At 41.6% G+C, this 13,287-nt stretch overlaps 1 protein-coding gene across 2 annotated transcripts in view; it reads right to left on the bottom strand.

The window, feature by feature from the left end:
- LANCL2 (LanC like glutathione S-transferase 2) overlaps positions 1–13,287 on the bottom strand; it is a 66,544-nt gene that overhangs the window by 38,274 nt on the left and 14,983 nt on the right. For both annotated transcript variants that reach the window (XM_004045467.5, XM_063708109.1), the window contains exon 2: positions 1,652–1,769. In XM_004045467.5, coding sequence (XP_004045515.1) covers positions 1,652–1,769 — 118 coding nt within the window. The remainder of the gene's footprint in view (positions 1–1,651; positions 1,770–13,287) is intronic.

Here is a 13,287-nt window from a genome sequence, read left to right as displayed (position 1 = left end):
CACTCCTGTTGCCCAGACTGGAGTGTAATGATGTGATCTCAGCTCACTACAACCTCCACCTCTGGGCTCAATTGATTCTCCTGCTTCAGCGTTCCCAGTAGCTGGGACTATAGGCCCATGCCACTATGCCCAGCTAATTTTCGTATTTTTAGTAGAGACAGGTTTTGCCATGTTGCCCAGGCTGGTCTTGAACTCCTGAGCTCAAGTGATCTGCCATCTTTGGCCTCCCAAAGTGCTTTGGATTACAGGCTTGAGCCACCGCACCTGGCCTATGCTGTTTATTAATTAAGCTACAAGAATTCAGCAAGAAATCACTCTAAATCTGTATATAAATTGTCATTAGCAATTTGGACTTCAGTCTAATCCCTGAGAACAAGGTTATCTTTGATATCCTTTATATTCCCCGAATAATTATTAGAATGTTCTGAATACTGGGTAAAATAATAAGAATGCAAAGATTAGTTAAGGCAAGTTAATTTTTCAATTACATTTTTTGATGTGAAGTGAACACTTCACATTGATTGATGTGAACCAATAATAATTGGTTGTTATCATTAAAATAAAAATAAAAACATTTATGTGCACAAATGAGTCAAATGAGTACAGGCAGTAGGGTAGTTAGTTTATATCACAGAACAGAGAGACCACTCACCACAGTCTGTCACAATGACCAGAGCAGCAAAGAATCCTTTAAAACTGACCCTAGGGAAAGTTTGCTCTTAATAGTTACACATTTTCATAGACAGCTATATATTAGGTTAAATAAATAATGTTATAAAAAAAAGACACACTAGATATTAAAGTTCAAACTTCAGGAAGAAAGCATTTCTTTAGAAATAAAATTCTAAATCATCTCATCATTGAAGACGTAGAGCAAGACCTCAATTAAAAGGTATAAAATCAGCCAGGCATAGTGGCTCACACCTGTAATCCCAGCACTTTGGGAGGCTGAAGCAGGAGGATCGCTTGAGCCAAGGAATTTGAGACCAACCTCAGCAACACAGTGAGACTCCGTCTTTACAAAAAATCAAAAAATTAGCCAGGTGTGGTGGCACGTGCCTGTGGTCCCAGCTACACAGGAGGCTGAGGCAAGAGGATGGTTTGAGCCCAGGAGGTCAAGGCTGCAGAGAGCTGTGATTGCACCACTGTACTCTAGCCCAGGCAACAGACACTGTACTCTAGCCCAGGCAACAGAGTGAGACTCCGTCTCAAAAAAAAAAAAAGAAAAAAAAAAAGATATAAAATCTTTACCATTTTATTTTTTTGAGATGGAGTCTCACTCTGTGGCTCAGGCTGGATGGAGTGCAGTGGCACAATCTCGGCTCACTGCAACCTCCGCTTCCCAGGTTCAAGCAATTCTCCTGCCTCCGCCTCCCAAGTAGCTGGGATTACAGGTGCCCGACACCACACCTGGCTAATTTTTGTATTTTTAGTAGAAACAGGGTTTCACCATGTTGGCCAAGCTGGTCTCGAATTCCTAAGCTCAGGTGATCCACCTGCCTCGGCCTCCAAATGTGCTGGGATTACAGGCATCAGCCACCGTGCCTGGCCAAATCTTTACCATTTTAAAAGAGAAGAAAATTTCAGTCAAGTCTTACATCTCACAATCTAAGAATAAAATGTATCAGTGATTTAGACCCCACAGCCTCACCCGTCCAGCCAGTATAAGCAGAGCAGTCATGGGGATCAGCTGTCTTCAGCCCTTCTTCCATTTGCTGCAGAAGATCTTTAATTTTGGTCTGGATCCGTCTTATGAAATTATGAATGATCTGAGATCCAAAAGAAGAGATAACTTTAACTGCACAAGAATGGGACAATGTTGCAATAAATACTTTAAAGTCTAAGTTGTACAAACATAACAGACAGAAGTTACTTTCCTTGGACCATCTCAATGCATCATTGGTTGGAGTCTATCTTGGTTTTTATAAGGTTACTTTTTTTAATGAGATAATACCCTATTCAGACTATAACTCATAAGTAGAATCACAAAAAACAACTTGCAGAAATCAAAGAATTAAAAAAAAAAGGAAAAATGGATGGATTTAACTGTATAAACGTTCAACTTCTGTAAGATCAAGAACATCAGAAAGATGGTTTAAAAGTTAATGACAAAGGGGAAATACATGGAATATAAGATATAAATCAACAATAAACATAATATATAACTAGACCCCAAATTATTCACATCTTCATACAAAAGAAAAAACAAATGATAAGCATACACAAAAAAATGTTCAATCACTCAGTAACTAATGAAATGCAAATAAAAACAAGTACTATGGATTTCTTACCAGATTAAAAAATATATATATAAAAAGAATTAAGTCCCAAGACTAAGAGCAAACAAAACAGGTATTCTTATTCATCGTTGGCAGTCTCTCCAAAGAGAAATACGCAATATTCTTAAATAATGTAGCTAACAGTGTTGTTAAGATCTTTCCTACCTTTGCTGATTTTTTTTTTTTTTTGAGACAGTTTTGCTCTGTCGCTCAGGCTGGAGTGCTGTGGTGTGATCTCAGTTCACTGCAACCTCCACCTCCTGGGTTCAAGAGATTCTTCTGCCTCAGCCTCCCGAGTAGCTGGGACTACAGGAGCTTGCCACCACGCCCGGCTAATTTTTGTATTTTTAGTAGAGATGGGGTGAGACAGAGTTTCGCTCGTCACCCAGGCTGGAGTGCAATGGTGCGATCTTGGCTCACTGCAACCTCTCCCTCCCGGCTTCAAGTGATTCTCCTGCCTCAGCCTCCTGAGTAACTGGGATTACAAGCACCCGCCACCACACCCGACTAATTTTTGTATTTTTAGTAGAGATGGGGTTTCACCATGTTGGCCAGGCTGGTCTTGAACACCTGACCTCAAGTGATCCACCCACCTCGGCCTCTCAAAGTGCTGGGATTATAGGCATGAGCCACTGCACCTGGCCCACCTTTGCTGATTTTTAAAAATCTACTTGCTCTATTAATTGGGAGGTTTCCCATTATGATTATGGAATTGTTTATTTCTCCCTTTAACTCTCTCTTTTTGCTTTCATATATTTTGAAGTTCTGTTATTAAGCATAGAAAAATTCATGGCTAGTATGTCTTCCTGACAAACCGACTCAGTTTTATAATGAAATGTTCTTCCGTGAGATTGTAAAGAAAATACTTTTTAGGTTTCTGCACAATTAGGGCTTTGAGGGCAAATTCTACTGAAATTTGGGATTCTGGACTAAAAGTAAACCTTAGGAACTAAGGTTTGCAGCATGTGAACTCCAGAGAAGTTTCCTCAATCCTGGATGTGCATGTTTACATTTCAAAGTGCATGAGGCCCCAGAACTAGGAGACATTTCTGACTTGTAAAACTGAAGACAATGGGCTCATCTTTTCCATACAGATATTTATGTACATTCTGAAAAGATTAAACAAAGATGATGCTAATGAGACTCTCTCAGAAAGGGAAGGGGAGACAACTGCCTTTTCCCCTTTTATAAAAAAGCACAGACAATTTACTTTCCTTCTTTCCTTATCTACAATACCGGCTTTGCAGACGAAGGCCATCATACCCTACCTGCACTGCATTGTACCACAGATAAGAACTGGGACCCGGGAACTGTCCACTGGTTATTTGTTGTCAGGTAAATAGGAAGAAATTCCTGATTCAAAAACCTTTTGCTACATTCTGGACAAAATTAATTAACATAAGTATCAAAACCGAACACCCTCTTTACCTGCTCGCCCTAAGAGCTATTTTATGGGACATTTCACACAGTCACTAAGTTTTCAGATGCCCACTGCTTGCTTACTTGGCCATCCATTCACTTTCAACCCTTTTCTTTATATTTAAAGTCCATCTCTTGTGTAACATACAGTTAGGTCTTTGTTAATTTATTCTGATAGTCTTAGAGTCCCTCAGTGGACATAAGCGGAACCCTCTTCATTGGCAGGATGACCTAAGAGAAACTGCAGTTCAGTCAACCCCGAGTGACACCTTTTCCAGTCCCACTGTGGGACAGACCCCATTTATTCCTGCAGACTCACCTCTAGGCTGTATTTTTTAAAAACTGGAATGAATTCAACCCCCAGATCCTCAAAAACAAATGTCTAACTTTCTTGTGTAACACAGCATGGCTCCTATGCAGAAAAACATCAAATTCGCTTCCTTAGTCTTTTATAACCAAAAGCAGCATAAGGAGGACAGGGCAAAGAAAAGAAAAAGAAAAAGGAAGAAAAAGAAAAACATAGAAACAAGAGGCAGAGGCAGGCTCAACTGTTGGCTGTTCTAAAGCCCCCAGCCCCCTCCAGGTTTCCCTAAGGATACTCCTCCAAATGACTGCTACCAGTGGAGAGGGCCAGGCCACTCAAAGGCAAACGGCCCTCAATGAGATAAATGGGAAAAGCCCCACCTGACTTGTGCCCTCTGCCACAAGCTCAGCCACTGTAAACGAGGCCTGAGGACCAAAGGGCTCCCAGGACAGAATCCCAACCCCTGAAAGCCTTGAGCTGAAGGGGCTCTCTGCTCCAGTTGAAAACAGCTCACCTTAAGTGGTGACTTGAAGAGATGGGAAAAATTCGTCCTATACCATGTAGGTCTGAGGTGTCAAGGCTCTCCCTGGCTGATGGAGATAAAGGATAAAGGAAACTAGTAAAGGGACTGGCCCTGCACCTTGCAATGGCTGGATGGTTCACAAGTCCTCCTGTAAAGCTTAACTCTTTCCTCTCCATTCCTTTCTTTAACAGAGTCTCTCTGTTGCCCAGGCTGGAATGCAGTGGCACCATCTTGGCTCACTGCAGCCTCTGCCTCCCAGGTTCAAGCCATTCTCGTGCCTCAGCCTCCCAAGTAGCTGGGATTACAGGCATGCACCACCACACCTGGCTAATTTTTGTATTTTTAGTAGAGACAGAGTTTTACCCTGTTGGCCAGCCTGGTCTCAAACTCATGGCCTCAAGTGATCCACCTGCCTCCACCTCCCAAAGGGCTGGGATTACAGATGTGAGCCACAGTGCCCGGCCCATTCCTTTCTTCTATTTTCTTCTTTTTCTGTTCAATCCAGGGGTCGAGCCTTAAAAGAGAAAAAGTCTCTAACATCCTAACCCCTGATTTTATCATTTTCTTTAAAACTCCAGCTGGTTACATATTATGGCCCGTTTTTGTGCACATTTTAAACTGATAGACAAGCTACAACAGAAATTCAGAACTCAAATGGTTAACCTACAATGTAGAGTTATGTAGAGTTTTCTAAAGCTCTCTTCCCATCTTTTTTCCTAACTGCTTTAAATCTGTTGTTACTAAGTTGCTGGTGCTAAGATAAGACTCATTATTTATGGTGCAACTAATATGTAAACGTTGAAAACTCATTTAAAGTTAAAGAAGAAAAGGAAAAGAGGTATTTTTAGTAAGGAAGGGTATAATAAGAAATTTTATAGAAAAAAAATCTTCTATGGTAAATTATCATCTTAAAGTAAGGTTGTTTTTTAAAAAGGATATTTAGAACAAGTCAAAGTCCAAGTATGTCGTAAATGGTCTGTGTAAGTCATGAAAAGGTTTATGAAGGAGAATTTATAAAAGGAATTTTGTATGTAATTAAGTTGGTTATAATTTTAAAAAATTATTTAGGATAGTCTTTCTAACATTAATCCTCTATGTTAAAACAAGGTTTTCTTAAGGTATTAATCTGCTCTTAATAAAACTGCAAAAAGTTTTACTCAGAATTTTATAAAAGTTTCTAAAAAAAAAAAAAAACAAAAAAAACTCAGAAGCATATATCAGAAGTTCAACGTTTGCTGTGTCCCAGTTTGCTGTGTCCCACTGTGTTCAGCTTTTTCTCCCCTGGAGGAAGCCTAGGATAGTAACTCTCTTCTGCAGTCTTTGTCAGTTCCTGTAACTTTTTCCTCCAGTTCTGTTATTGTGGCCTAGTGCTAAAACGTTTCTTCTTGAAGGTCAACATTAACCAGTGTTTCCCTCTAACATAACTTAAATCTGTACTCCTGGATTTTCTTGACATTTATCTAAATTCTCAATGTAATCAAAAACGTCTTCTCACACTGTTCCTATGAGTCATGTGTTCCCCTGCTACACTCATAACCTCCTAACCCTAAACACACTCTTCTGTGTCTAATTAAATTCAAACACTTTTTCATCAAGTTTAACTTCCAGGTTAACTAAATGGACACCCCTCCGAAAAAAGTCACACTGCAAAAGGTTTTTCTTTGCCTTTTTGGTAACTGGCTTTAAAAAAAACCCAAACTTTTATCTTCTAGAGTTCTTCAGTTTCACCTTCAAATGATGCTGCACATTGCATAACAATCTCTCCCCAATAATGCCTGCTACCTTTACGAATTTCCCTGGGATTCAGCTGAACACTAGTTTCACCCTAACATAATCCCCATCTCTAACAAGTCCCTTTCTCCAGCAAGGTCCAATATCCTACATTCCACAATCCAAAACAATAACCCACGTAACTTCTCAACCAACTAACAATCCTAGTAGGGCCAGCTCTACGACCTAGTCAGCAGGCAGCAGCTGGAAGATGATACCTTCACCCACATGCCAAAGATCTGTCACTGTTGCTCTGTCGTGGGGGAAATGTGGAGTCCTAATTGGGGAAAAGAAGTCATGCTGGTAGGAGCAGTGGGAAGCAAAAAAAAAAAGCCAGATAAGCTAAAGTCTGTCTTTCTTCACGGTCCAGAACATGTAGCCCTCCTATGCCCAACTTACGACCAGACACCTATAAGTTAGCTCACAGCAGCCTTGGCATTACTGGTACTGCACAAAGCTCTCCAGCACACCCCACACCACCATTCTATAAAACCAATCCCAGCAAGCCTTTGTTTTCATACAGTCATGTTGCAGGAAGTCAGGGACCCCAAACAGAGGGACCGGCTGAAGCCATGAGAGAAGAATGTGTATTGTGAAGATTTTATGGACATTTATTAGTTCCCCAAATTAATACTTTTCTAATTTATTATGCCTGTCTTTACTGCAACCTCTAAACATAAATTGTAAAGATTTCATGGACACTTATCACTTCCCCAATCAATATCCTTGTGATTTCCTATGCCTGTCTTTGCTTTAATCTCTTAATCCTGTCAGCCAAGAAGGATGTATATCATCTCAGGACCCTGTAATAATTGCGTTAACTACACAAATTGTACAGCATGTGTGTTTGAGCAATATGAAATGTGGGCACCCTGAAAAAAAAATAGGATAACAGCAATTGTTCAGGGAATAAGAGAGATAACCTTAAACTCTGACCGCCAGTGAGCCGGGCAGAACAGAGCCATATTTCTCTTCTTTCAAAAGCAAATGGGAGAAATATCGCTGAATTCTTTTTCTCAGCATGGAATGTCCCTGAGAAAGAGAATGCACACCTAGGGGTAGGTCTCTGAACTGGCCCCCCTGGGGCGTACCTGTCTCTTACGGTTGAGATTGCAGAGGTGAAATAAACTCCAGTCTCCCATAGCGCTCCCAGGCTTATTAGGAAGAGGAAATTCCCACCTAGTAAACTTTGGTCAGACTGGTTGATCTCAAAACCCTGTCTCCTGATAAGATGTTATCAATGACAATGGTGCCCGAAACTTCATTAGCAATTTTAATTTCGCCTCCATCCTGTGGTCCTGTGATCTGGCCCTGCCTCCACTTGCCTTGTGATATTCTATTACCTTGTTAAGTACTTGATGTCTGTCACCCACACCTATTCGTATACCCCCTCCCCTTTTGAAACTCCCTAATAAAAACTTGCTGGTTTTTGTGGCTTGTGGGGCATCACGGATCCTACCAATGTGTGATGTCTCCCCCGGACACCCAGCTTTAAAATTTCTTTTGTACTCTGTCCTTTTATTTCTCAAGCCAGTCAACGCTTAGGAAAATAGAAAAGAACCTACGTGATTATCGGGGCAGGTCCCCCGATACAGTCAGCTTCTCTTCCACTGGCCTGTCACCTCCTTGCAACATCTTTTCCTTCTTTCTCTAATAAATCTGCCTTTCTGTACTCAACAACTGTCTTGGTAAATTCTTGCACCCCCACACCACCAGCCCAGAAAGTCGCCACTCACCCACGACAGTTTCCATCAGGTATCACCTCTGTTGCTTTTTTTTTCAGACGGGGTTTCACTCCTGTCACCCAGGCTGGAGTGCAATGCCATGATCTTGGCTCACTGCAACGTCTGCCTCACAGAGTCAAGCGATTCTCCTGCCTTAGCCTCCCAAGTAACTGGGACTACAGGTGTGCACCACCACAACTGGCTAATTTTTGTATTTTGTGTAGAGACAGGGTTTTGCTATGTTGCCCAGGCTGGTCTCAAACTCCTGGGCTCAAGCAATCCTCCCACCTCTGCCCCACAAAGTGCTGGGATTACAAGCATGAGCCATCGTGCCCAGTCTGCTGTAACAAATTATTTTACATGGTGGTGGTGATGGTGGTAATGTTTTAATCTTAAAATGTCTTAATTTGCCTTCATTCTTGAAGGATATTTTCACTGAAAAAAGAATTCTGGATACTAGTTTCTTTCAGGACTTACATGTTATTTCATTCTCCTCTGTCTCCATGATTTCTAATGAAAAATCAGCCGTCAGTAAAATTCCCTGTATATAATGTGTTGTTTTCCTCTGCTCCTACCAAGATGTGCTCTTTACCTTTGTCTTGATTTGGGCTTCTTTGTGTTTATTCCTCTTGGTGTTTTGAGGGGCATTCTGCATCTATAAATTTCTTTTTTTTTAATTAATTATTTTTTTAGAGACAGAGTCTCACTCTGTCGTCCAGGCTGGAGTGCAGTGGCGTGATCTTGACTCACTGCAAGCTCCGCCTCCCAGGTTCACGCCATTCTCCTGCCCCAGCCCCCCAAGTAGCTGGGACTACAGGCACCCGCCACCACACCTGGCTAATTTTTGTATGTTTAGTAGAGATGGGGTTTCACTGTGTTAGTCAGGATGGTCTCGATCTCCTGACCTTGTGATCCGCCCGCCTCGGCCTCCCAAAGTGCTGGGATTACAGGCGTGAGCCACCGCACCCGGCCCTGCATCTATAAATTTCTATCTTTCATTGAATGTGCAAAATTCTCAACCATTATTTGTTCAAATACTTTTTCTGTCCCACTCTTCCTCTGCTTCCCTTCTATGATTCCAATTACTAACAGCTGGATGGTTTGATGTAATTTAACAGGTCCCTAAATCCCTGCCTTTCTTTTTCCCTTCATTTTTTTTTTTCTGTTTTGCACACTGGATAATTTCTATTGATCTATTTTCAAGTTCACTAATTACTAATTCTCTTCCTTCTGTCTTGAAACCACTCCTGCAAAAATTGTAACAGTGAAAAAATCATGACAGTGAAAGAGATCTGACCTAAGAGACTCTATTTTGCTTCTAACCTCCAAGCTGTCCTTGTTCATTCCTGGGTGTTGGCTGAATTAACTTTGAGAGGAATTTATTTTATTACACACATATATAGAGAGAGAGAGACGAAGTCTCACTCTCTTGCCCAGGATGGAGTGCAGTGGCACTATCTGGGCTTACTGCACACTCTGCCTCCCAGGTTCAAGCGATTCTCCTGCCTCAGCCTCCCCAGTAGCTGGGATTACAGGTGCATGCCACTATTATAGGAGTTATTAAGAAATTATTTTAGGCGATAGGATAAGGGGTCCTTGGTAAGCTGTTTTTTTCTTGTAATAAAAGCAGCTCCAGAAATGTTTATTTTCTAGCAGAAAAACGGCTTGAAGGGCTAGGCTAGCAAGTACTGATAGGCTAATGTGGATTAAAAACTAGATCTGCCCAACATGGCCACCCCCAGATATCTCCACCTGTGCAGGACATCATAGTGGCCCACATTTGCATATTAAAAGGCTAGGGTGGGAGGGCCAATTACTTTGAAGGCTATGTGAATGACATACACGGTCAAACCAATCCCCTGGGCCCTATGTAAATCAGATACTGCCTCATCCAGCCTCCCAATATAACTGACCATTCCTCCTCACCCACCACACATGGGGTTTTCTCTCTCTGCTTGGAGCCTCCCTCCCTCTGTCTCTGTAAGGAGGAGCTTCTTCCTTCCTTCTTGCCTATTAAACTCTCCGCTCCTTAAAACCACTCCACATGTGTCTGTGTCATGTTATCTAAATCAGCGTGAGACAAAGGACCCTGTGTTCCTCTAGTCATCAGAGCTGTATCACCACCATGTCCCACTAATTTTTTGTATTTTTAGTAGAGATGGGGTTTTGCCATGTTGGCCAGGCTGGTCTGGAACTCCTGACCTCAAGTGATCCACCCACCATGGCCTCCCAAAGTGCTGGGATTACAGGCGTGAGCCACCATGCTGGCCAGGAGGAATTTAATTTACGGTTTAACTTTGAAACAAAGATAACAGCCCTTTCCCAAAACAAACTCCCTTCTTGCCTGGGGACCAGAATGCCTTTTAAGACTAACAAATTAGCTACAAGATTAGAAATTATGGTGTAGGAGTCATGCAACTAGAGGCCACAAGATTCCAAACCTCCCCAATTGCTCCTCAGGATAACATCACTACTGTAAAACCTAAGAATGGTGCTCGAGATATATTTTCAGACCCTGCCTTCTGATGCAACAGCTGGTGCCATCCAGCCTGGTAATAGGGCTCAACCAGTTCTGTGATCCCACCCAGGAACAGAAGACAGCAAGAAGAACCCACTGTGACCCCTAAGATTTCATCTGGGATCCAACCAATCAGCACTCCCACTCCCTTGTCCCCTCCCACCAAATTATCCTTTAAAAACCTCATTCCAAGTTTTCAGAGACACTGATCTGAGTATAAAAACTCCGGTCTCCAGTTCAGCTGGCTTTGTGTGAATACAAATTGTGATTCCCGTCTTGATAAGGCAGCTCTGTGTGGGCAGCGGGCAAGCAGAACTCACAGGACACTGACAGTCTTCTCCACTCCCCTGCTAAGGCCATGCAGTAACTTTTAAATGCCATATATTGTATTTATCAGTTCTAAAATATCCATGAGACTCTTTTTTTAATGGTTTTTACTTCCCTACTGAGATTTCCTCATTTTTCATGAATTGAAAGCATATTTTGTTTTATTTCATGGAGGAGGGTTATAGCAGTCAGTTTAAAATCCTTGCATACTAGTTTCACTATCTGGTTCTTTTCAGGATTGGACCCAGTTAATGCTCTTTTCTTTTGAAAATGTGTCTTTTATGTAGAAAAGCAGAATATGCCTCCTCAAAATCATTCATTTTTGACATAAGGATGAATTTGAACTGAGAAGTAGATGCCAGAATAGCTCTCTCCCCTTCCACACCTACCTAAAAGCAGGACTTAAAAACGGTGTCTCTCCTTCCCTCCCAACCAGCGAAGAAATCTCTGGAAGGCATCAGCCTGGAGAAGGCACCAGAAAAATCTACATCACAAACCTCATTTGCCATTCTATGATTTGCATCCCAGACACTCAAAGTCCCTGTCCTTTGTCTTGTCACTGCTCTAAAAACGCATTGCTCTTTGCTGAAGATGAGATATAAGCTGGGTTTGTTAAGCCATCTCTGTGAGATACACTCATTCCCTGGGTACGTCCCACGTATATATGAAATACACACATTAAAACACTTATTTGTTTTTCTCTTGTTAATTTGTCTTTTGTTACAGGGGTCTGTCCCAGCTAAAAACTCCGAGGGGTAAGAGGAAAACCTATTTTTCTCTCTTACACTATGTTCCCGGTTCTACAGATAGCAGGTAACTTTGCCCTGCATCTGGAATGTTAATTTGTACACTGTTTTCTTGCTTGTATTGAATTGCAAATTCTGTTTCTGGGGCAGCAGCTCTCCTCTCAATTTCTATCTTTCGTCTTTAGCTAAGCTTCTTTGGGTCTGTTCCAGACACGCATTATTCAGAATTTGATTGGATATGTACACAGACAAGATTTTTGGATCCCTCCTCTGGCTTATCCCTTTTCCTCATTATCTTATCAGCCTGTTATCCCATCTTAGATTTCTGGTTCCCGGAAAATGTGATTTTGCCATAGGCAACCCCTGCCATCACTGAGTGCACCATGTAAATGAAACTTAGCTCCAGGATAAAAGACGTGGACACAGAAACTTCCTTCACAGGGAATGCACTATAACATACCCTACAGAAATTCACTCCTCCGCCCAGGTATGGTGGCTCACGCCTGTAATCCCAGCACTTTGGGAAACCAGGGTGGGTGGAACACCTGAGGTCAGGAGTTCAGGACCAGCCCAGCCAACATGGTGAAACCCCATCTCCACTAAAAACACAAAATTAGCCAGGCGTGGTGGCGCACGCGTGTAATCCCAGCCACTGGGGAGGCTGAGGCAGGAGAATTGCTTGAACCCAGGAGGCAGAGCTTGCAGTGAGCCGAGATGGCACCACTGCAATCCAGCCTGGGCGAAAAAGAGCAAAACACCATCTCAAAAAAAAAAAAAAAAAAAAAAGAAATTCACTCCTCCTCTGATCATGCACTGTAACATACTCTATAGAACCTCCCTCCTCCTCCAATCATACACTATAACACGTTCTACAGAACCTCCCTCCTCCTCCAATCACGCACTGTAACACGCTCTACAGAACCTCCCTCTTCCTCCAATCACACACTGTAACACGCTCTACAGAACCTCCCTCCTCCTCCAATCACTCACTGTAACGCACTCTATAGAACCTCCCTCCTCCTCCAATCACGCACTGTAACATATTCTATAGAATCTGGACATAATACAAAAAAGCAATTACACTGCAGTCTGCTTAGTCTCCTCAAGTGCCTTTGAATAGTTGCTTTTTATATTATATACAAGTTCTATAGTTGTTTTATACAGGGAGTCCTCCACCAGGGTCTTAGCCCATCATTAAAGTATAAATCCCCTAAAACACCTTTTAAGTTAAAAAAAAAAACAACAAAAAACGCAGTATATGTACCTTCTTTTGTTGCACTCCAGCTGCATATTATATACCACAAAACCTCCATCCTTGCCTACATTTTTAAGTCATTGAAAGTAATAGCTAAGCATTCAGAGATGGGCAAATCTATTTTGAGACCAACCAACTGTGCTAAAGAGGATTTAAACGTGCATATTTACAAGCATATATTTTTGCTAAAAGTACTGAATACGACTTTCCCCTTTGACATTCTATTTATTAGTTGCCCAAGACTAAAATAGTTAGGCAAGACAACGAATTCTATTAAGTGACTAAAATATAGCATTAGCTTTCAAAATTGTATCTTTTCATTAAATGTTATTCAAGGTAATAAGAAAATTACAATAATTCCTACTCAACCATGGTGGTAAAATACCTTCCCTTATAGCGAAAGCTGAGTTAGAAATCTAAGG

Source organism: Gorilla gorilla, chromosome 6 (assembly GCF_029281585.2).
Source record: "Gorilla gorilla gorilla isolate KB3781 chromosome 6, NHGRI_mGorGor1-v2.1_pri, whole genome shotgun sequence".
In the NCBI taxonomy this organism is placed as follows: Eukaryota; Metazoa; Chordata; class Mammalia; order Primates; family Hominidae; genus Gorilla; species Gorilla gorilla.
Note: the sequence above shows the minus strand (reverse complement) of the source record. Positions and strands in the feature narration are given on the sequence as shown.